Source organism: Callithrix jacchus, chromosome 4 (assembly GCF_049354715.1).
Source record: "Callithrix jacchus isolate 240 chromosome 4, calJac240_pri, whole genome shotgun sequence".
In the NCBI taxonomy this organism is placed as follows: Eukaryota; Metazoa; Chordata; class Mammalia; order Primates; family Cebidae; genus Callithrix; species Callithrix jacchus.
The window spans coordinates 3819457-3840266 of NC_133505.1; the positions used below are offsets into that span (position 1 = coordinate 3819457).

The window sequence follows — 20810 nt, forward strand, 5'->3', positions numbered from 1 at the left end:
TCACCATGTCAAATAGCTTATTTTTAAATTTTAAAGTGTATTTGGAGAAATAGAATTTAGCATTTTTATTATATGCTCAGAGAACTTTAGCTTCACTGAGAATCATTTTGCTGTATCTGAGCAAGTGAGAAGGAAAGCGCCGCACCCTGAGTTTCAAAACAAGAGTCCTTTATTTGCCAGCGACTGACAGACGACTAATGCTCAAAATTCTCTCGGGCCAAAGAAGGGGCCTGGTTACTTTTTATACCTTGCTTAGAGGAGGGGAGGAGGAGCCTAGCTGAAGCAATTTTTGCAGAAGCAGAGTAAGCAGAAGTCAAGAGATAAGCGGTGCCGGCCTAGGGGCTCTCAGTACTATCAATGAGCATATTCCTAAGCGGAGGTGGTACAGCTTGACCTTATCAGTAGGTGCATTCCGGAGTGCCCCTGAGTACAGCTTGACCTAGCAATGCACTCCAAAGGGGAACAGTGGGAAGTGAAGGCGGGGCTAAGATTGAGTCAGCTAGGCAAACATAGGGTAGGGTAACACAATTTCATGTATCTAATTTTGGAAATCAGTTACCCTTTAAAAATGATCATAATAATTTTTTTTTTGTATTTGTCTTTTTTCATTACTTTCTTCTTATTGGAAGTAATATAAAGGTTCCTTTTAGATATAGATCCGCATTCCAAGCATACCTGCATTTGTTTTCAGAGAAAATTTTAAAAAGAAAGAACAGAAATAAATCTATATAAGAAATATGTGAGTGGACTTAGAGAAGTTATATTCTGTCAATCAGACAGTGGTTGACTTGCAACTATTTTCCCAGGTGGTTGAGACAAAAGCACTTAGATTCCACCTCTACCAAACAACCCGATTAATGCAAAACAAGGAGCGTACCAACACAGAAAATCTCCCAGAAACTAAATCAGCAGAGATGTCAGGTTAACAAACTGTTGACAGTTACCCATCTCCAAAAAGGAACTTCTCATTGTTAGAAGGGCGCGTAACATCGAAACATGAACCTTGTGCCTAGCTTATAATTTTTCCAAGAAACTGCAAAGAACCATACACTAGTTGTTAATATCAAGTTTCCACCCAAAATGGTTCATGAACTTGTTTGAAATACTGAACATATGAACTGAAACAAACTTGGCAGAGTACAATTATGATGTTTTAAACCAAGAATTCAATCATTCTACTCCTTTTTTTTTTCCTTTTGTTTTTCTCAGGTGACTGGATCGAACAATCAGCATACTCTTAAAGTTTCACCATTGTAATTTCCCAGGATGTCTTTTCTCTATGACACACGTCTCATATATGTTATATATGTTAGATATATATGTATATGTGACCATATATATGATATACATATACATATATATATATTTTTTTTTTTTTTTAAGTATAACATTGCCCATAAACCTTTGGATCATGATTGTGTATGTGAGATGCTACGCTTAATTTTAAGGCAGAAGAAATTAACAGCATCTAGGTCTCAACTGTGACAACTTGTATCGTAAGCACAGTACATGGAATTTTCTCCTGAGAGGCATCTGAAGTACTATGCTACACTCTGCACAATTACTTACATTTCCCACATGGTTTTAAGACTTTTGTGCCTTGATTCTGTTAAAAATATCAACTAGTATGAACATTCAATCACACCCATTGATTTTTTCTTTCTTTTTGAGACAGTTTCTGCTCTTGTTACCCAGGCTGGAGGGCAATGGCGTGATTTCTGATAACTGCAACCTCCGCCTCTTCGGTTAAAGTGATTCTCCTGCCTCAGCCTCCCAAGTAGCTGTGATTACAGGTGCCTGCCACCACCTCCAGCTAGTTTTTGTATTTTTACTAGAGACAGCATTTCAGCATACTGGCCAGGCTGGTCTCGAACTCCAGACCTCAGGTGATCCACCCGATTTGGTTTCCAAAAGTGCAGGGATTACAGGCTTGAGCCACCGCCCCAGCCCGTATACCCATTGTTTTTGCATAAAGAAGTTAAAGGGCTTTTCTCCAAAATTCAGTAGATACTGTTATGGAAATTTTTACCTGACAGAAAACCCAAGCGGCACTCAGGGGAACGGAGGAACACTCTTTATTACGCCCAAAAGTCTGGACCCCGGCTGAGAAGGACACAGTTTTTATAGGTGAAGGGGCAGGGGAAGTAACTCAGAACTTTAGACAACGCAGCAGGGTTTAGACGACATGGCAGTTTTCCTTACGGTTTTTAGCTAGTAAGCAGTAAGCTGAGGTACAGAAGCAGAAAGAGGCCGTTATCAGCAGAAAAACAGGGGCAGTTTTACAGTAGGGAAGTTGCTGGCTATGTGCTAACAAAATCCTGGGCAAAACTTCCACTTATCCCCGCTTTGATGCTCCCTTATGGATATCAGGGAGAGTCACCTTTACACCCTGGTGCCTGTACTTAGCGGCTTGTACCCACTGAGAGCCAACAACTGAGCATTTGTTTTTCTCATTACCAGGGCTTCAGTGAAGCACCGAAGTCTGTTAATTAGGCAAGGGCCAAGAAGATTATTAATAGCAAAACAGGAAGTGACATTTTACACCAGACATGGACAAGGAAGGTCCCTCATGGACGACAAGGATGACGGCACAAGAGTAGAACAAATGCTGTCAGAACAGCTCCAAGTCCTACGATTCCAGCCCACGTTTGCCCATTCAGTGGAGGCTCCCCAAGTTTCGGCCGTGCCTTGACTAGTCACCTTCTGGTTGTGTGACTAGAGGAGGGCTTGATGAATGCTCGGGATTCAGCCCCCCGGAGCCTGATTTTCGTGGGGTGCCGAGGGTCTGATGCAGTCCAGCAGTCCAGCGATGTGTCCGGGTGGGCCCTCTTGGCTCTGGAGAAGTGCACCTACAGAACGACTCCTGAAACTTTGACAGAAGTGGGTGACAAGCACTACAGTATGGGGCCCTGTCCACACAGGCTGGAGGGGTTCCTTCTTCCAATCTTTCACCCAGACCTGGTCCCCAGGTTGGAAGGGATGTGCTGCATTGGCTAGGGAGACAGGTGCTCTTTCCATTACAAACTGACTGACCTGGAACAGCACCTTCCCCAGTGCCTGCAGCTGGGACGTCATGCTTGTTTCCCCTAGCTCTCTGAGGTCCCCCTCACTTTGTCAACCAGAGGTGGGGGCCTCCCAAATAGGGTTTCAAAGGGTGAGTAGCCGGCGGGTCCTGGTGTACACCGTGGCCACAGCAGGGCTAGGGGAAGCACATCTACCCAGGAAGCCAGGGTTCCCTGATAGAGCTTTGCTAGTGTAACCTTCAGGGTTCAATACATGAACTCCACTTTCCTGAACTTTGTGTCCTGTACACTGTGTGAAGTTTCCACTTAATCTTGAGCACACTGGTGAGGGCTTGGATGATCTCTGCCACAAATACTGGCCCACTGTCACTGTGTACGGTGAGTGGAATCCTGTACCGGGGAACAATTTCACAAAGTAGGATTCTCACTAATTCTCGGGTGCTTTCCCTCTTGGTTGGGAGTGCCTCAGCCCAGCCTGAGTATGTACGTACAAGGACCAGTAGGTATTCGTACCCTTTACTGGGCTTGATTTCAGTGAAGGGGTAGCCGCCCACCTGTTGCACCGTGGGGCAGGTGTCAGCCCCTGAAAGGGGTAGTTTTTAGCACGGTAAGGCACTGATTGCTTACTGCAGCACAGAGTGTGGGGAGGGTTGCATCATAGGATCACCTGCCGGGTAAGCTCTCCAGCAGTTTACCTGGGTGGGTGAGACCATGGCACTGAGTAAGGACATTGGGAGCCAAGTTCTTAGGCACCACTGCCGTGTTGTCAGGGAGTCGCCACCATCCCCCAGCACTCTGCTTTGCCCCCTCCTGCTGTGCCCACTGGTTTTCTTCCTTAGAGTACTCCGGCTTCCCCACATCCTCTCGGAACCTAGGGGTGACTGTGAACAAGTGGGCGGGGGCCTGCACAGGCCCTGTCTTCAGTGCGGCTGCCTTAGCTTCTGGGTCAGCCAGCGGCTTTCCTGTAGAGATAAGATCAGTGCCTCTTTGGTGCCCCTTGTAATGTATGACAGCCACCTCTTTGGGCTTCCAAACTGCCTCTAGCAGTTCTGAGAATTTCTTCCTTATTTTTGATTCCTTTTCCTCATGCTGTCAGCCCTCTTCCCTTGTATATCGCCCCATGTATGTGGACAGTTGCAAAGGTGTACTCGGAGTTGGTGTTAAATATTGAACACTTTGCCTTCCGTGTGGCGCAAGGCCTGAATGAACGCATGTCATTCCGCCCGTTCTGTTGACCAGCCTCAGGGCAAGGGGGCTGCCTTGACCACTTCAGTGGCGGTGGTGACTGCATACCCTGCATACCTCTCTCCATTATGGACATAGCTGCTTCTGTCAGTGCACAGCTTTAAGTCTGCCTTAGGGAGGGGACAGTCCTTGAGGTCAGGCTGACTAGCAAAGACCTCATCTACCACCTGCTCACAGTCGTGGTCTGGGGCTCCCTCTTCTGTGGGTAAAAATGTGGCCTGCTTGAGGCCACGCACAGTTTCAATGGTGACCCATGGGTTTTCACAGGGCAGCCCTTGCTAGTGGGTTACGCGGGCATTTGAGAGCCACTGGTGCCCCTGACTTCTCTCTCTCTCTTCTTTCTCTCCTCTCTTTCTCTCTCTCCTCTCGCTTCTCTCTCCCTCTCTATCGTCTCTGTCTTCCAAGGCCCAATAGTCTGGGTGAGGTCCCCAAGTGCTGTTTTGTTTCTCTCCTGTCTGAACAGACTGAACTGTCGGGTGACACCTGGAAGTCCTAGTGCTGGGGCACTTTGGAACAGTGCCTTGATTTCCCAGAAAGCCATGTCTTGGCTCTCATCCCACTCAAGGGGTCTATCTTCTGGCCCAGTTAGGACCCCATAGGGGTGCCTTGCTATGCCCAAGAAGCCAGGAATCCATATGCAGCAGAAGCCTGCCTCCCCAAGAAACTCCTGGAGTTTCCGCTTGGTGTTGGGAGTGGGCATGGAGGAAATCACTCTTTCTCTCTGGTCCCAGGGACTGGTGTCTTTTGGTGATGATGAACCCAGGTTCCTCACCTGCTGTCTGCAGATTTGGGCCTTAGCGATCCCTGGGGGCCATCTCTGCCCAGACTACAGGGAATGCGTCCAGGAGTTCTGGTGGGTTTTTCTCTGACCTCTCGGCAGTGTGCAGTTTCCATTCTTCCACATGTAGAAGTGTGACTGCCAGGACCAGGCCCCCCTTTGGCTCACTCAAAGTCAGACTGGCTGGTCCCCTGAGGTTCAAAAGTGATTTGTGCCCCCAGTTTGCCTAACAAGTCTCTTCCCAGAAGGGGGACAGGACATTCCAGTAGGTAGAGGAATTCATGATGTACCTGGTGCGCCCCCCCCCAATTGGCATATACAATCTTGGCAGAACGGCCGGGGCTCTGCCTGGTCACCTGTTGTTCCCACAACAGTTGACTTCTGGTTGCTAAACGGGGCAACCAGAGTGGTGACCACCGAGTACTCCACTCCGGGGTCTACCATAAAAGTCACTGGGTGGCCTTCAAACTTCTTCTTGACCATGGGCTCCCGGGGTCAAGTTTCATAGAGCCTGGCCCGTCCTAGTCTGAGTCCATCCTGGCCAAGCCAGTCAGGTGTGCCTGGCTAGGCTCTGGCTGGTATTCTGCCCTCTCTCGGGGTGGGGGGTAGGGGGGCGGTGCCCCATCTGGGACCGTCCCCGTGGGGCACTCGTTCTTCCAGTTTCCCACCTCTCTGCAGCATGCACACTGATCTAGCTACAAGGGAGGGTGCCCAGATCTCCCCTCTTTGTGTGGGTGTGTGTCAGGCAAGGCTGGTGGGCTGGGGGCTGATGGTGCCAGGACATAAGGCAGTGGCAGCTCCTTCGCGGGGTCCTGATGAATGGGTTGCTTGGGTCTCTTAGTTTTTTGGGCTGCAAAGACCTTGCACTGTCACTTCCTGCCAGCGCAGAACTGAACCCAATGGGGAGGGTCTGAGCTGTTTCCAGCCAGGAATCAGTACATGGGAACTGGTCCGGGTGGCCGGGTAGCAGTTCACAGCCTTCCAAGCAGCCTGCAGCGTGGAGACCTCCAGGGTGCCCCCTGGTGGCCAGCGGACGCTAAGCAGCGGCCGCTCTGACCTGCAGGGTTTTTAGCTTTCCTGGGGTCATTTTAACCCCGTAATCTCCAGAAACGCCCTTCCTGAAGGTTTCGACCATACAGTCCAGGACTGTGGGCTCAGACTGACTTTCCCCATGATGTGTGTCCCCTTTTGAACGGTGACGCAAGACAAAGGAGGGTGTCCCGTGAAGGACCACTCAGGTGCCCACCTGGCTGCGCCCCTCGCGGGAACTTAGGCGCGTCTTAGCAGTCAGGGGGTCGGTCTAATCCCCCGACTCGGCTGGAGCTCAGCTTGTGCTCAGCTCGATGCCGCCGTGAGCCACATGCGGTTCGCCACGGAAACGCCGGCTCGGGCCCTGTGGAGCTCCGTAGTTTGCACCGTGGAGCTCGACTGGAGGTTCGAGGGCAGGCTCCTGAGCTCCCCACACACGCACACACTCGCTCAGAGGTTACCACGTTCCCACCGTAAGCCGAGAAATCCACCTGCCGTCTCCACATGGAGGCCTTGGGAGGTGGCCAGGCTCCCCTGCCGTCCGCAGACCGGCCTGACTAAATCCATCTGCCGTCTCCACATTGAGACACCCCCCCCCACCCCGCCCCGGGAGGTGACCAGGCTCCCCTGCCGTCCGCAGACGGGCTGGCCTAAAGTGGGTCCCGGGGCCTTACCCCATCCGGAGCTCCCCTCAGCTCAGTCCGTCTCCCCCGCGAGTCCGGGCAGCAGCAACGCCGGAGCAGCAGTGGTTCCCCTTCCGGGGAAGGAGGCCCTGGAGCAGCTTAGGGGGACGGGGTATGGGGGGGCTGCCTGGGTCCCCGGTGGGGAACAGTGAGCTGTCCGTCCTTTCCGACCCCAAATCGGTGGCTCCAGGGGCCGGCGCGGTTGAGTTTCCCGGTCAGGGAACCAAATATTGCGGAGAATTTTACCCGGCAGGAAACCCAAGCGGCACTCGGGGGACGGAGGAAGTGTTGATCACGCCCGGAAGTCCGGACCCGGCTGAGAAGGACACAGTTTTACAGGTGAAGGAAGGGACAGGAAGGAACTCAGAGCTTCAGACAACGCAGCAGGTTTAGACGCCGCGGCAGTTTTCCTTAAGGTTTTTAGCGAGTGCGGAATAAGCCGAGGCACAGAAGCAGAAAGAGGCCGTTACAGCAGAAAAACGGGCAGGTTTACAGCAGGGACGTTGCTGACAAAATCCTGGGCAAAACGGCCAGTTCAGTGGAAGTCCCATCCTAGACATGAAGGGCAGCCTGTGAGGACCAGTGACTCCCACTGCTCCCGTGAGCCCCACTCCCACTCCTTAGCAAGGCAGTTCCACTCCAGGAGGAGGCCATGGGGACAGGGAGGACTGGTGGCTCCTATTCCCACTTCCCTGAAGCTTCAACCCTGTGCTGGAGAGGTTCTGTCCTAGGCATGGCAAACCTTGATGACTGGCTGGTCAGGGCCCCTGCCTGAAGGGGTTCACTTTATTTGGAGTAGGACAAGGAAAAACCCAGCCCAAGGCCAATGTTGAAAACAGCAGAGGCCACAGTGAAGAGTAATGAGGGAAGGCTGACATTTCAAGGATACTAGCAGAAGCATACAAATTAATATATTTAATTTAGAAATATACCAGAAATTTCATCTTGGCTAACACAGTGAAACCCTGTCTCCACTAAAAATACAAAAATTAGCCACGTGTGGTGGTGCATGCCTGTAGTCTCAGCTACTCAGGAGGCCGAGGCGGGAGAATCACTTGAACCAGGAGGCAGAGGTTACAGAGAGCTAAGATTGCTCCATTGCACTCCAACCTGGGTGACAGAGCGAGACTCCATGTTTAAAAAAAATCTATCAGAAAATTGAAAAGGACATCTAGGGACAGCCAAAGAGCACCCCACCCTTGCGAGCTGTCCGTCCTTTCTGACCCCAAACCGGTGGCTCAAGGGGTTTGGGGTGTGCACAGCCTCCAGAACACCCACTCATCTCTGGAGGTCTGGACGACTGCACATGCACAAACACCCAGGATCCAAAAGTTTGCTCAGTAAAGCCCGGAAAGGGCACTGTCCCTGGCTGAATGCAGAGTAGACCTGTAAACTCCCAGGACTTAGAGAGCAATCTCCAGCCACATTAGATCCAAGAGATTGAAGGTACAAGTGGATAATGACCAAACCTAAAGTAGAAATAGACCTCTGGCCTAAAACCTGCAGCCAGCCAACTATTTATAGTAACCAGCCCAGGAAGTCAAGCTACTATCTGTGGCAAACAGTAGGGGAAGACAAATCATAATACCCCCGGGTATTGATTGGCTCCAAATGGCCAGCACTTACTAACTGTAATAACTCACAATTCCCTGATTTTTGCCCTTGCTTTCGACTTAGGACCAATGAGGAAAAGCCACACGTACACTCCCAACCAATCACATCTGATGCCTCTCATCTAGTTAGCCTGCCCACAGCTTCCCCAGGCCAGGGCCTCCAGTTAAGGCATACCTAGAACCTTCTTTTTCCACTCTCCCACTTTCCCACTCCTCTGCCTACTGTCAGTTGCTGCCAAACCCAAGTGATGATGGTGGACTGTCCTAGTACAACAAGTTCTGAACAAACGGCCTTCACTTGTCATCATTTGGGGGTGTTCTAGGTTCAACTGTGTCCCATCTTCTCCCCAAAAAAGATATGTTGAACTCCTCAGCCCCAGTTCCTCAACCTGTGACCATACTTGGAAATACAGTGTTCACAGAGGAAACCAAATTAAAATGAGGCCAATAGGCTGGACCATAGCCCAAGATAGCTGGTACCCTTATAAAAGGGGAAATTTGGACACAAGGACAGGCAGATGCAGAAGGAAGGTGATGTGAAGGCACACAGGGAGCACAGCCATGTGACTGGAGTGATACGTCCACAGGCCTAGGGACAAACCCAGACACTGGGAGAGGCAAGGAAGGACTCTCCTACAGCTGTGAGAAAGAGAATGGCCAGGCACGGTGGCTCATGCCTGTAATCCCAGCACTTTGGGAGGCCGAGTTGGGTGGATCAACAGATGGAGACCATCCTGGTCAACCTGGTGAAACCCCGTCTCTACTAAAAATACAAAAAATTAGCCGGGTATGGTGGCGCATGCCTGTAATCCCAGCTACTCAGGAGGCTGAGGCGGGAGAATTGCCTGAACCCAGGAGGTGGAGGTTGCGGTGAGCCGAGATCGCGCCATTGCACTCCAGCCTAGGTAACAAGAGCGAAACTCTGTCTCAAAAAAAAAAAAAAAAAGCAAGAAAGAGAATCGCTCTGCTGACACCTTGACTTCAAACTTCCAGACACAAGAGTATGGATTGTATGTTTCCATTTATATAAAGATCGAGAGCAGACAGAACTACAGTGGAGATTCACTCCGGTATGATAGCGTGAGGAGGTTGCCTCTTACCAAGAAGCAACTATGAAACTGGATGAAACCCTGCTACTGCCATCTCTGTGCATACGAAGATGCACAAAATGCTGAGACATATTTATTGCTGAAAACCATTGAGTGTTAGGAAAGAATGGTGCAAATCTATGGCAGTTTCTTCTCACGGCTAACACAGCCTAAGCAGGCACCCTTGCAACTAGCCCCGTCCTCCCTCACCCTGAAAGAACGAGTCTCTGCCAGAACCATGGACTCCTAGGGTTGGAAGCCGGAAGGATTCTCTCCTAGAGCTGGGAGAAAGAGAATAGCCGGGCGCGGTGGCTCACACCTGTAATCCCAGCACTTTGGGAGGCCAAGGCCGGTGGAAGCACTAGGGAGTGATATTTGACTGTGGGAACAGATGGGGAGTGAAGGATGTGGAAGGAAGGGTGTGGAGAGAGAGAGAGAAGGACAAAGATTAAGTGACAGGAAGAGAAACAGAGACAGAGAAGAGTGTCAAAGACAGAAACAGAGGCTCAGGGAGACAGATTGAGGAGACAGAAGAGGAGAGAGGAAAATAGAGACGCAGAAAGAGTGAGAAAGTGACTAGGAGAACACAGGGACCAAAAGTGAGTCAGAAATAGAGCAGTGGAAACAGCCCGGCAGCGCAAGAGAGGAGAGACAAACACACTTCCGGAGAGCCAGAGAACAAACACAGACCGAAGGACAGAAAGATAAACAGAGAAACAGACTGAAACACAGAGACAGAAATGAAGCTGTTCGCAGAAACAAGATTAGAAAGACAGATAGTGACAGGGAAAGAGAGAGGGAGAAACGGACGTAGGGAAAGGGGTACAGTGAGAGAAGCTGAGAAGCAGGGGCAGGACCAGGGTCCGAAGTCCAGAAACAGAAACTTACAGCAAAGCCCCCAACCCAGGAGCAGGAGTGGCAGAATTTGAACAAGAATCTGATCAGCAGGGGGAGGGCATCAAAGAAATGTAACGAGAGGGAGGGCATCCTGTCACATTTCTTTGATATTTAACATTCAAAACACCAATATTTATTTACAATGAGAATAATCGTCCACTTATAATTCTGTTGGGAACCAGCCCGAACCTGTGCGTGGGTGCTCTGTGTCCCGGCAGTGACGAGGGATGAGAAAAGAAATAAAGACGAAGACACAAGAATAGAATTTTAAAGCCTGGGTCCCCGGGATTAATGCACTCTCAAAGGGTGATCTGCTTCTGCTACGAGTTCTGGGCTCCAAGCGCTTTTATTATGGCAAATTATCTTGTTAATCTTGCAGGCTGTGCGGAGAGGGGATGAGGAGGGAGATGGCCAGAGGAAGAGCAGGTGTCTGCAGCATTCAATTCAAAGCGGTTCTCCTAAGAAGGGCTAAGGACACTGAGGTTTTGCCATCCATTGTCTATCCAGGTGTTTTGGCGAGAGAGGTGCAGTGGACAAGGTGCCATGAGGTCTGACCACACACAGTGCATCAAGGGGCGGCACTGTGCACACAGAGCAAGCGAAACTGCTCCACATTCTGACAACACAGGCAGAGCCTGTGGCGTTCCGGTGTCTCAGCCTTGCTAGCACCCATCTAAGAAGACCCTCCTGAGTCTTAAGAGCAGAGGTTGCATTTCCTTCCCAGAGTCTTTTGCATAAGCTCCCTTTACAAGATCCTTACACGAACTGTGTTGGGAAGAAGCAGTTTTTGTTTTCTGCTCTGCGCTCTCCGATGGTCTTCACCAGAGGCCTCCCGCTACTGCTTGATCTCTGCTTCTGTTTTACTGCACCACAGTTTGGATATGATCCGTGGCACAAATCTCAGTGTAGAAAAGGCAAAGCAACTCGTAATCATTTAACTATAGGTAACACAGGTCTGCCCCGGCCATCTCTTCCCACATAATTCCATAACCTTCTGTAACAGAGCACTTTAAGTTGGGAATAAAGATGTTTGCTGACACAGGCCAGTTATAAGCGGAACATGTGCCGAATCCCAATTCCTGGGAGTTTCTTCTTTCAAAACAAGCTGCTCTCTTTTTTTTCAGTGAATGAATATGTCCAGGACTGAGATGGCCATGCAGGGAGTGGAAAGGGTATGAGATTCAGACCTCACCCTTACCCTGGCTCCCCTTTGCCAGCTTCAGCCAGGTCTGTAGCTGCTGGAAGATATTCTGTGGGGAGGCGGAGTTTTGAAAGTCAGATCTCAGCACCAGTAGAAAAAAAGGAACATGCAAATGCTCATTCAAATAAGAATGCAAATTATTCAAAGCCTTTTCCCTCTTACCCGGCGCCCTAGGCGGAGGCTGGGGGAATCTGAGGGCCTCTCAGGTGCCATGTCCAAGCAGTGGGAGCCAGAAGGGATAAGAAGAGCAGATTCTGAGGATCCTAAAGCCTGTGTTACACTTAGCACATGCCAAGGGTCTGTGTCCCCTGGAAAGAAAGGAAAGGATGCGGCTAGGTAGCTGGGGGCTGGAAGAGGATGGGGCTCTGCTGAACTGGGGCTCCATACATAGGTGTTGACCGCATGCTCACCGTTAACAAACAGCACTTGGTTAGCCCCAGGAGTCTGGCCACCATAGTAGGAGTTCGTCTGAGCCACAGCCTGGGCTACTGACAAGGGTGAGAGCCCGAACACCTGCTCACATAGGTCCAGCTGGGAGGGCAGTGCTGGGAGCTGGGAGAAAGGACATCTGGGATTCTCACAGGTGACATCTGTGTAGGGAGAAACCTGTAAGTGTGGGTATACAGCCAGCCCACCACTCTCCTCTAATAACCATTTTCAGAGACTTCCTTAGTGATGACCAAAACGTTTCCAGTACTCCCTTCTAGGAGCTCATGATCCTAGCAGAGAGACGCTCACAGATCCCCTGACAGCGACAGCCCAGAGTGATCAGGGCTGTGAAGGAAAGACACGAAAGCAGGGAGCCCAGAGGAAACATGATGGGTTCAGGGAGAGCATCGTGCAAAGGATGAGACCTGGAGACATTAGCAGGACTGAGCCAAACAAAGACAGAGAAGAGGGGGCATAGTAAAGAGAGGAAACAGCATGTGCAAAGGTCTAAATAGCATGTGCAGAGGAAATAGCATGTGCAAAGGTCTAAATAGCATGTTCAAAGGAAATAGCATGTGCAAAGGTCTAAACAGCATGTTCAAAAGTTTACATAGCATGTGCAAAGGTCTAAATAGCATGTGCAGAGGAAATAGCATGTGCAAAGGTCTGCAATGCTGGAAGCTCAAATTGTGTCACGTCTTCCCTGCTTAAAACCCATAGCTTACTGTGTTTTCAGGGTAAATCGAACTTCCATAACATCAGATTAATTCACTCCTTCCCTCCCTATTTGCTGACCACCTACCATGTGCTCAGATAAATGCTGGACAATATTGGGCACACCAAGACAGCTCCAGGCTCTGCTGTCACAGGATCAGTCCAGAGGGGAAGAGAGGCAATAAAAAATGTATGATGACAGACTGTGTAAAATGCTGAAGAGCACAGAGCTATTGAAGTGGGAGGCTGGACGGCTGGCTTATCTTGAGGGATCATGGCTTCCTGAGGGAGGGCATCCTGTCTGTTGAGAGAGGAGCTGACCCATGACCTGCTTATCTGGCACAAGATGGGAGTTAGTGGAAGACCATGCTCTGGGCTCAAAGGAAGGAAGACTGCTTTGTAGCAACAAAATGCGGCCAGTCTCGCTTGTTCTAGCTGCAGCTTTTTCCTCTGTTTCCTCACTGTATGTAAAGTGGAGCATGCTCTGTGCCTCCCAAGGACATGCCAAATCGCCACAGCTATAGACCAAAGCTTGCTGCTTTGCTTCCTTTTCACACCCCCCATCCCTGAGCACAGGCTTCTTGGTTTACACACTCAATAAACAGTGTGGGCCTCCAGTGCTCAGGGCCTTCGCATCCTCCAACTCACATGGGCCTCCTGGGAGCCCACCCTTATACATTCTTACTTTTGTCTCTAAATGTCCTTGTCTCCACCAACCCCAGAGACTCCCCAGGTTATGTCAGGGCTGGTTCCCTGACACCGTTGAGAGTTGAAGAGGAATAATCCAAGCAAAGTGAACAGCGCGTGCAAAGTTCATACGGTGTCAGAAGACTCATGTGTTAACAGGGTTAAAGTGTGTAAAGCTTTAGGATGATAATAACATGGGGCTAAGAAACACTTACCGCAGAACTGCACTGTTCTTAGAATGCTACAAATATTACCTATTTTTGTCCTTGAAACAACCCTATGAGAGAAGTACTGTCAGTATTCCCATTTTATAGATGTGGAAACAGGCATGGAGAAGTCAGTCATTTGCCCAAGATCACCTGAGCAGTAAGTGAACCTGGAATTTGAACATTTTGCCTTTACCATATGTAATATTTGGGACATGATTATACTAAAAAAAAAAATCTATTGGGCATCCAGTATTGTATCTGGCAACACTACCCTGGGGTCTCTGAGGAGCAGTGGTTTTGAGTAGAGGAGGGTCAAGGTTTTATCTAAAGATCTCTGTGGATGCTATGAGGAGTTAGATTGTACAGATGAAGTGAACGCCTCAAGACCGGAGAGGAGGCTGGGAAGGGAGCCAAGCAAGAAAGGACGGAGGTTTCTCGCAAGACAGCAGAGGTAGGCAGAGAAAGCAGAAGGGATAGACTACACAGTTGTCCATGCAGGCGGGGAGCACTCAGTAACTGACAGGCTAGCTAGAAAATGGGAAGGCAGCAACTGAAACAAGGTTCAAGTTTCTAGTCCGGTGGCTGGGGAAAGGAGGCCATCCCTGGAATGGGGACACAGAGAAAGAACAGGCTGAAGAGAAGATGACTCAGGTGGAGACCAGTGTGTGCGTGAGGAGGCATGCGAGGGCCAAGCACATGCACACACTGGTATGGCTTCCACCCTCTCCAGCACAACATCTGCAGGTTACACAATGCCTGAGAGTTGGGTCAAAATGAGTCCAGACAATCTGTAAGATGACTTCTCTGGGCATAGCAAAGAGGTTGTTTGAGGGGACGAAATTAGGGTTAGGCCAGTCACTTACAGAAGCCAAACTCGGTACATGTCTGGTACAACCACTGACGGTCCCCCACGCCAGACACTTGAGGTTCTGTGCTCCTCAGCTGTGCCACCGTCTCTGCTCGGGAAAAGCTTAAACACTTCTGGCCCAGGCTGTGCGTGACAATCTAGGGAACAACGTGCATACACTGTGACGTGGTAAAAGCCACGTAAAACTGCACACCTCAACCATCCTGGGCTTTCTGTGGAAACTGCTCTCTGTAACCCCGATGTGACAGGCAAGCAGTCCAAACCCACGCCATCTCGGCCCCTGCGACTTGTAATAAGTAACTAAGGCCTGTGATTTCCACCCTACCCAGGCAGTGTGTAAACTAGTGCTTATCTTCTGTGAACCATTTAAGTCACAATCGGAATGTCCGAAGCCCCTCACCCTCACCCCCGCCCAGGAGGTGGTAGTCCACTGGCCCTCGGAATGTCCAAAGCCCCTTGCCCCCACCCCTGCCCAGGAGGTGGTTTATGGGCATAAAAGATCGTGACACCCTCCTTTTGGGGCCACGGGTTGGAGAGACGTGAGTCCTCCGTGGCCGCTGGCAATAAAGACCCTGCAATTTGGCATACTTTTGTCTTGGTGTTGACTTTCTATGCTCACTCTGGTATAACACATAGGGCATAAATTCCTCCTCGCCTCTCAGCAAGCCAGGGCCTGTGTCCCCAGAGGTCAAAAGTCAGAAACAGAAGGGTGAGTTCAAGTTCTCCCGGGAGTCAGTAGTCAGAGGGTCCCTGTGGGTTAGAGATGGAGGCGCTGGAAGACTGAGACCTTATTACCTGTGAGACTTTGGGCAAGTGATACTTTCAGACCTGTTTCCTCTTCTGTAAGTGGGGATAATAATGGGGCCTATCTCTTAAGAATGTAACGAAATAACATATGTGAAGCACTTCGTACAGCACTTGGTCCAGACAGTGCTGGAAAAGCGACAGCTGGATTGTAGTTGTGGACTGAGAGGCTGTAGGCCGAGATACCTAGGAGAACCCTATCCCCAGGGATACACTTTTTCATTCATTCTATAAATACTGAGCATTTTGTCATGTGCCAGGCAAAACGCACAGGACAGGACAAGACAGGCAAGTCTCTTGACATTCGCACACGGTGTGCCAGGCTCCCGGCTGATTGCTCTACAGCTCGCCTCATTTCACCTTCCCTCGGTCCTGTGAGGTGCCATCCCATTTTACAAACGAGAAAACGAAGTCTCAGAGAAGGTTGTCGCTTGCCCAAGATCACACAAGGGAAGTGGGCAGGAAACTGTCCGCGAGCTCCTCCGGCCGCGCCAGGGAGCGCTCACCTGCACCGCCCGCCGAAGACCGCAGTAGGGCGTGGAGCGACTGCGGTTGGCCCCGCCCCCGAGGAGAAGTCCGCAGAGCTGCCGCACGCTCAGTGGCGCTCCTGCCTGCCCATCATACTGCACGGCACCTCCCACCAGAGCCTGCAGCGCCCCCAGCAGCTCCGCCTGGTCTTCCGCGCGGCTCAGGGACCCGCACGCGCTCAGCTCCGCCCGCAAGGCTGCTTGAGCCGCCCCACCCGTGCGCAGCCGTCGCTCCACTTCCGAGAAGGCGGCGGATACCGCCGCCCGGCACTGTGGGGAGCAAGAGGCGATGTCTGCCAAGACCCAGGCTGGGCTTCCGCTTTCCCTTCCCAGGACTTGCGTCCTCCTTGGGTTCCCCATTTTCCCGCAGCCAGACTCCGGACTTTTCGGCTCAGACTCTGCCTACTTCTGGCGCCTCCTAGAGTTGTCCCTGCAGGCCCCGCCCTTCGCCGTGGCCCCGCCCCACTCAGTCTCACCTCCGGATAGGCTGGTCCCTGGCCAAACCCCGCCCCCTCTAGGGAACGCCTATTTTCTTGGTGCCCCGCCTCTTCGTCAGCTCCGCCTTCTTCCAAAACCTGGGTCTTTTCCCCGGTTCCAACCTTGCTTAGACCCCGCCCCGCGGCAGGCGTCACCCTTCTGAGGCCTTCTCTTCCCCGGCATCCGAGGCCTCTTTTCCCTCCCAGTCCCCCTCGGACTAGGCCCCACCTCCTACCTCCAGGGACCCGCCGATCGCCGCGCTCTTAAGGCTTCTGGACACCACCTGTGGTCGGACCGCAGAGGACGGTGTCGGGAAGTGCCGGCCTCCGCCCACTGGGCCCCTCCTCCCGCACCTGCTGCCCGACCTCCTTACGTCATTATACTCGGAGAAATCCAGCACGGCCCGCACCGGGGCGGACGAGGCGACGGACGCGAAAATGAGATGCGGGAACTGAGGGGGGAGACGGCGTCAGCCTGCGGGTGAGGGCTGAATCCCACGTCTTGCTGCCCCTGTGTCACTCACTCGCTCTAGTGAGGACAGCTCGTGCAGAATGCTTGGGGGGCGGGAGGAAGGAAGGGGCGTGGTGGGAGAGATTCCTCTGATCTGAGATGGGGGCCCTGGAGTCCGAGTTCCCTCCCCCCAGCCCACCCGGAGGAGTCCCAGGACCTTCAGCCGGGCCCAGGCGGCCAAGGAGCCGGCATAGGAGCCTCCGAAGCAGATCCAGGGGCTGGAGGAGGAGACGTTAAAGAGGCGGGAAAGTGCCAGGCGGGCAGAGACCACATCAGCCAGCCTAGGGTCAGAGGGGAGGCTCGGTCGGTCCTCATCGCTGGGAATCCCTGAAGATTTCCCCACTCTGGGGGAAACCCGAATCCAGAGATGTGAATGGGTGAATCTGGCCAGAAGCCAGGCCTGTTTTCTCAGGATGTGTTTCCAAGGCTTCTCCAAGCCACATACACTTCCCAGAACATGTGTGCCTAGGCCACGGAGACCGTCTGCCGTCTAGAAGCCCTGCACCTTCTTTCCCTTCTTGTTTTAGGTAGGAGTTGAAAAATGTCCAAGTCAGTTTAGACGAAAACCTGACAAATGTAGGGATGGGTTGAGGGCAGTCAAAGAGGGCAACTCAGAGGAGGAGGCTCCTAAGATGAAGAGTTAGAAGGCATTGGGAGAGGGAAGAGACACAAAGAGAGGTGGAGAGTGAAGTTTGGATATGTCTAACATCCTCTTTCTCCTCCCTAGGGCTTGCTTTCTTCCCTAGCCTTTCTGCAATGGCTTGCAGACAGTGCCAACCTGCTGCAGTTAGAAAACCGTTTAGCTAGTAGAAAAGACTGAGATGCAGAGAGAGAAAGAGGGAGATGGAGACAGCCACAGATGTGGATACAGAGACAGAGCAAATGAGACAGAGGCAAACAGACTGTTACAGAGAGAGACACCAATGAGGAAAGAAAACGCTAAGTTCTGTGAGAATAAAGCAGGTGAAGTAAAGTTGGGAGGAAAATGGTGGGAGTTGAGATGCACTGAGGGAGGCTGGGGAGGGGCCAGGTCATGCAGAGGGATGAGTTCAGAGGCTCAGGGCAGGAATGTGCCTGTAAGTCTGGAGGACGGCGAGGACCTCAGTGTAACTGCAGCCCTGTGAATCCGAGAGAGTGGAGGTCAGAGCTGACTAGAGGCCAAAACCCATTGGACCTCATGGCCATTGTACAAGTTTGACTTTGCTCTGAGTGATACAGAAGACATGTGAGGGACTTGAGCCAGGGAGGATGATGACCTGCTTTATGCTCTAACAGAATTATTCCGATTTCCACCTGGAAGTCAAGGGCAGAGCAGGAAGAATGGTGAGGATGCTGGTTCTGTAATCCAGGTAGGAAATGCCGGTGGTCTGCACAGTGATACCGCGTCTTACTTCAGACAGAGACACAGAAGCAGAGATAAGAATACAGTCTAAGAGAAAGACAGATAGGGAGGGAGAGACAGAGCCCCAGCAATGGAAAGGAAAACAGCAAGATGCTATGAAAGACAGAGGAAAACAGGGAACCGGGGACTCAGAGGTTGACTTCAACAGAGGAGGAGAGAGACACAAAGCACAGACGTTCCTGTCCCTTCACCCCACTTTCCCTCCGGCACTCACGCGTGGCGGCTGGACAAGAAGCGGAGCTGGGCCATGTCCAGGCCTCCAGCAGGTACACTCAGGCCATAAAACCTGTGCTCCAGGCTTATCACCAGGGCACCGCAGGCTGGGGCCAGGGCTGCAGGGTGGCCTGTGAAGAGTGTATGGTGGGGAGGTGAGATGCAAGTTGAGTGTCAGCCCTTGGGCCCCTCAGGTCTCACAGCATTGCAATATGCAGCTCCCCTTCCTGGCCCCCACCAGCTTCTGTCTTTCTCCCAACTCTGTCTTTCTCCCAAACTTGCCTCTTACCTTTCATCACTGAACCAGGCCCAAGGCTGCCCTCACCCCCCAGATGCAGGAATATGGGTCCATCCTGGCTAGCCCAGTGTTGGTCATTCACCCAGTAGCGCTAAGAGGTGGGTGGGGAAGAAGAAATGGCATCATGAGAGTCCTGACTTCTCAATTCCTCGTTTGCTTCAGTCTCCCTAATGGATCTTTCCTTATGTATTTAATAGTATCTGAAATGAGCTGTTGATTTATGTGCTCAGTTTTCTCTTGTTCATCTCATCTATTTTATTTATTTTTTATTTTATTTTTAGAGACGGGGTTTCTCCACGTTGGTCAGGCTGGTCTCGAACTCCTGACCTCAGGTGGTCCACTGGCTTCGGCCTCCGAAAGTGCTGGGATTACAGGTGTGAGCCACCACGCCCGGCCCCTGTTCATCTCATCTAGAATGCAAAATCTACAAAAGCAAATTTTGGGCCTGCTCCTTCCCTCTTTTCTCTGTTCTTTTCCTTTTTATTTTATGGATCTGAACTACTTTGTCCACATGTGGGCTTTTTGACTCTTCTGTCCCTGGAACTGAGGGAGTGGCTCTCACCTAGAAGGAACTTGCTATTTCTTGAGGTAATAATTGTCGAATAAGTAATAACTGCAGACGGATTTAGGAATAAGATCCAAGTGGGATATCTTTGGAGGCTAAATACAGAGTAAGCAATGAAAACGGGGAATTGGCTCTTCCTTTCGGTAGGTACTTCGAGTGCCTGTTGTGAGCTAGGTCTGATTCCAAAGCTGGTTCAGGTTTCTGCTACCTGGCGGTAGGTTTTGTGTCCATTCTGGACAGGGAGAACGGGGTAGGGAGGAGCAGTGAGAGGGTGAGTGGGAATGACAGAGAGAAACAAGGGATGAAAGGCAAGAGCTGAGGAACAGAAAGAGTGGGACCCTGAGAAGAGGTGAGACTAAGGCCACATCAGAAGAACAGGGCAGGAAAGCGGGTTCTGACAGCAGCCGCAGCCTGACATTCAAGCCGAGGGATGGGGAGAACAGCGGTGTGGAGAGGGAGAACAGGTGCAGACTGAGGAAGAGAGGAGGGAGACAGGGATGGGGAGAACAGCGGTGTGAAGAGGGAGAACAGGTGCAGACCGAGGAAGAGAGGAGGGAGACAGGGATGGGGAGAATGGAGGTGTGGAGAGGGAGAACAGGTGCAGACCGAGGAAGAGAGGAGGGAGACAGGGATGGGGAGACCGGAGGTGTGGAGAGTGAGAACAGGTGCAGACCGAGGAAGAGAGGAGGGAGACAGGGATGGGGAGAATGGAGGTGTGGAGAGGGAGAACAGGTGCAGACCGAGGAAGAGAGGAGGGAGACAGGGATGGGGAGACCGGAGGTGTGGAGAGTGAGAACAGGTGCAGACCGAGGAAGAGAGGAGGGAGACAGGGATGGGGAGAATGGAGGTGTGGAGAGGGAGAACAGGTGCAGACCGAGGAAGAGAGGAGGGAGACAGGGATGGGGAGAATGGAGGTGTGGAGAGGGAGGACAGGATGGGCAGTGGACTTCCCGTCTTTTGGCCTCACCTGCAGGAAGGATCGTCTGTCCGACACGTTGAAGGGATCCAGCAGCTGCTCCAGCCACCCCACTTTTGGGAGGGCCCCAGCACCTGGCCCCAGGCCCAGGCCCAGGGCAGAGCTCTCCTGAAACTGCTGAATGTGCTCACCCAGGCGCCTGAGAAGGGAGGCTGTGGGACACGGAGGGGAGGAAGTCAGGCTGGCGCCCTTAGGATGCCCTGCTTGACCTTCGGTCTCCTCTTACCTGGAGCCGAGGGTCCCCAGAGGGAAACCAGGAGCAGAGAGCCCAGCCACGGGACAAACCAGACGGCCATGCTGTTCGGGACTCTGTTCTCCCCCAGAATGACCTTTTTCTCGTCCTCAGTGGCTGGGCTTTAAATTCATCCCTTTCAGCAGAGGCTCAGGTTTCTCTCCATACGCCTTTCCTGGCAGGTCAGGCGTCTGTAGGAACCGCTAAAGCGGGACCGGGATGCCAGAGTCATGCAGAGGCTGCTGACGACACTGGAAATCCCAGTTTCTTCTCTCTTTTCAGTCTGTTCTTCCCTCGGCTCTCTCAGTAGCACCCCCATCTCATCTCCTCTGCCCCCTTCAG

At 51.7% G+C, this 20810-nt stretch overlaps 2 protein-coding genes and 1 long non-coding RNA gene across 7 annotated transcripts in view; 1 reads left to right on the forward strand and 2 right to left on the reverse strand.

Moving 5' to 3' along the window:
* ZNF391 (zinc finger protein 391) overlaps positions 1 to 6789 on the reverse strand; it is an 83426-nt gene extending 76637 nt beyond the window's left edge. For all 5 annotated transcript variants that reach the window (XM_054254749.2, XM_017971586.4, XM_078368121.1 and 2 more), the window contains exon 1: positions 6750 to 6789. The gene's annotated coding sequence lies outside the window, so the exon portion shown is untranslated. The remainder of the gene's footprint in view (positions 1 to 6749) is intronic.
* Positions 1 to 20532, reverse strand: part of PRSS16 (serine protease 16) — a 194443-nt gene extending 173911 nt beyond the window's left edge. The window contains exons 1-12 of the mRNA XM_035297328.3: positions 20463 to 20532; positions 20228 to 20388; positions 18687 to 18786; positions 18399 to 18528; positions 16940 to 17063; positions 16646 to 16723; positions 16508 to 16555; positions 15775 to 16065; positions 14460 to 14601; positions 11968 to 12147; positions 11720 to 11865; positions 6750 to 11606 (exon numbers count right to left, since the gene is read on the reverse strand). Of these exons, the coding sequence (XP_035153219.2) occupies positions 11538 to 11606; positions 11720 to 11865; positions 11968 to 12147; positions 14460 to 14601; positions 15775 to 16065; positions 16508 to 16555; positions 16646 to 16723; positions 16940 to 17063; positions 18399 to 18528; positions 18687 to 18786; positions 20228 to 20388; positions 20463 to 20532 (1539 nt within the window). The 3' untranslated portion in view covers positions 6750 to 11537. The remainder of the gene's footprint in view (positions 1 to 6749; positions 11607 to 11719; positions 11866 to 11967; positions 12148 to 14459; positions 14602 to 15774; positions 16066 to 16507; positions 16556 to 16645; positions 16724 to 16939; positions 17064 to 18398; positions 18529 to 18686; positions 18787 to 20227; positions 20389 to 20462) is intronic.
* Positions 584 to 6776, forward strand: LOC144581995 (uncharacterized). The gene is made up of 2 exons (XR_013533586.1): positions 584 to 6595; positions 6689 to 6776. It is a non-coding gene; the product is annotated as an uncharacterized LOC144581995 (long non-coding RNA).
* Positions 20533 to 20810: the final 278 nt, after the last annotated feature.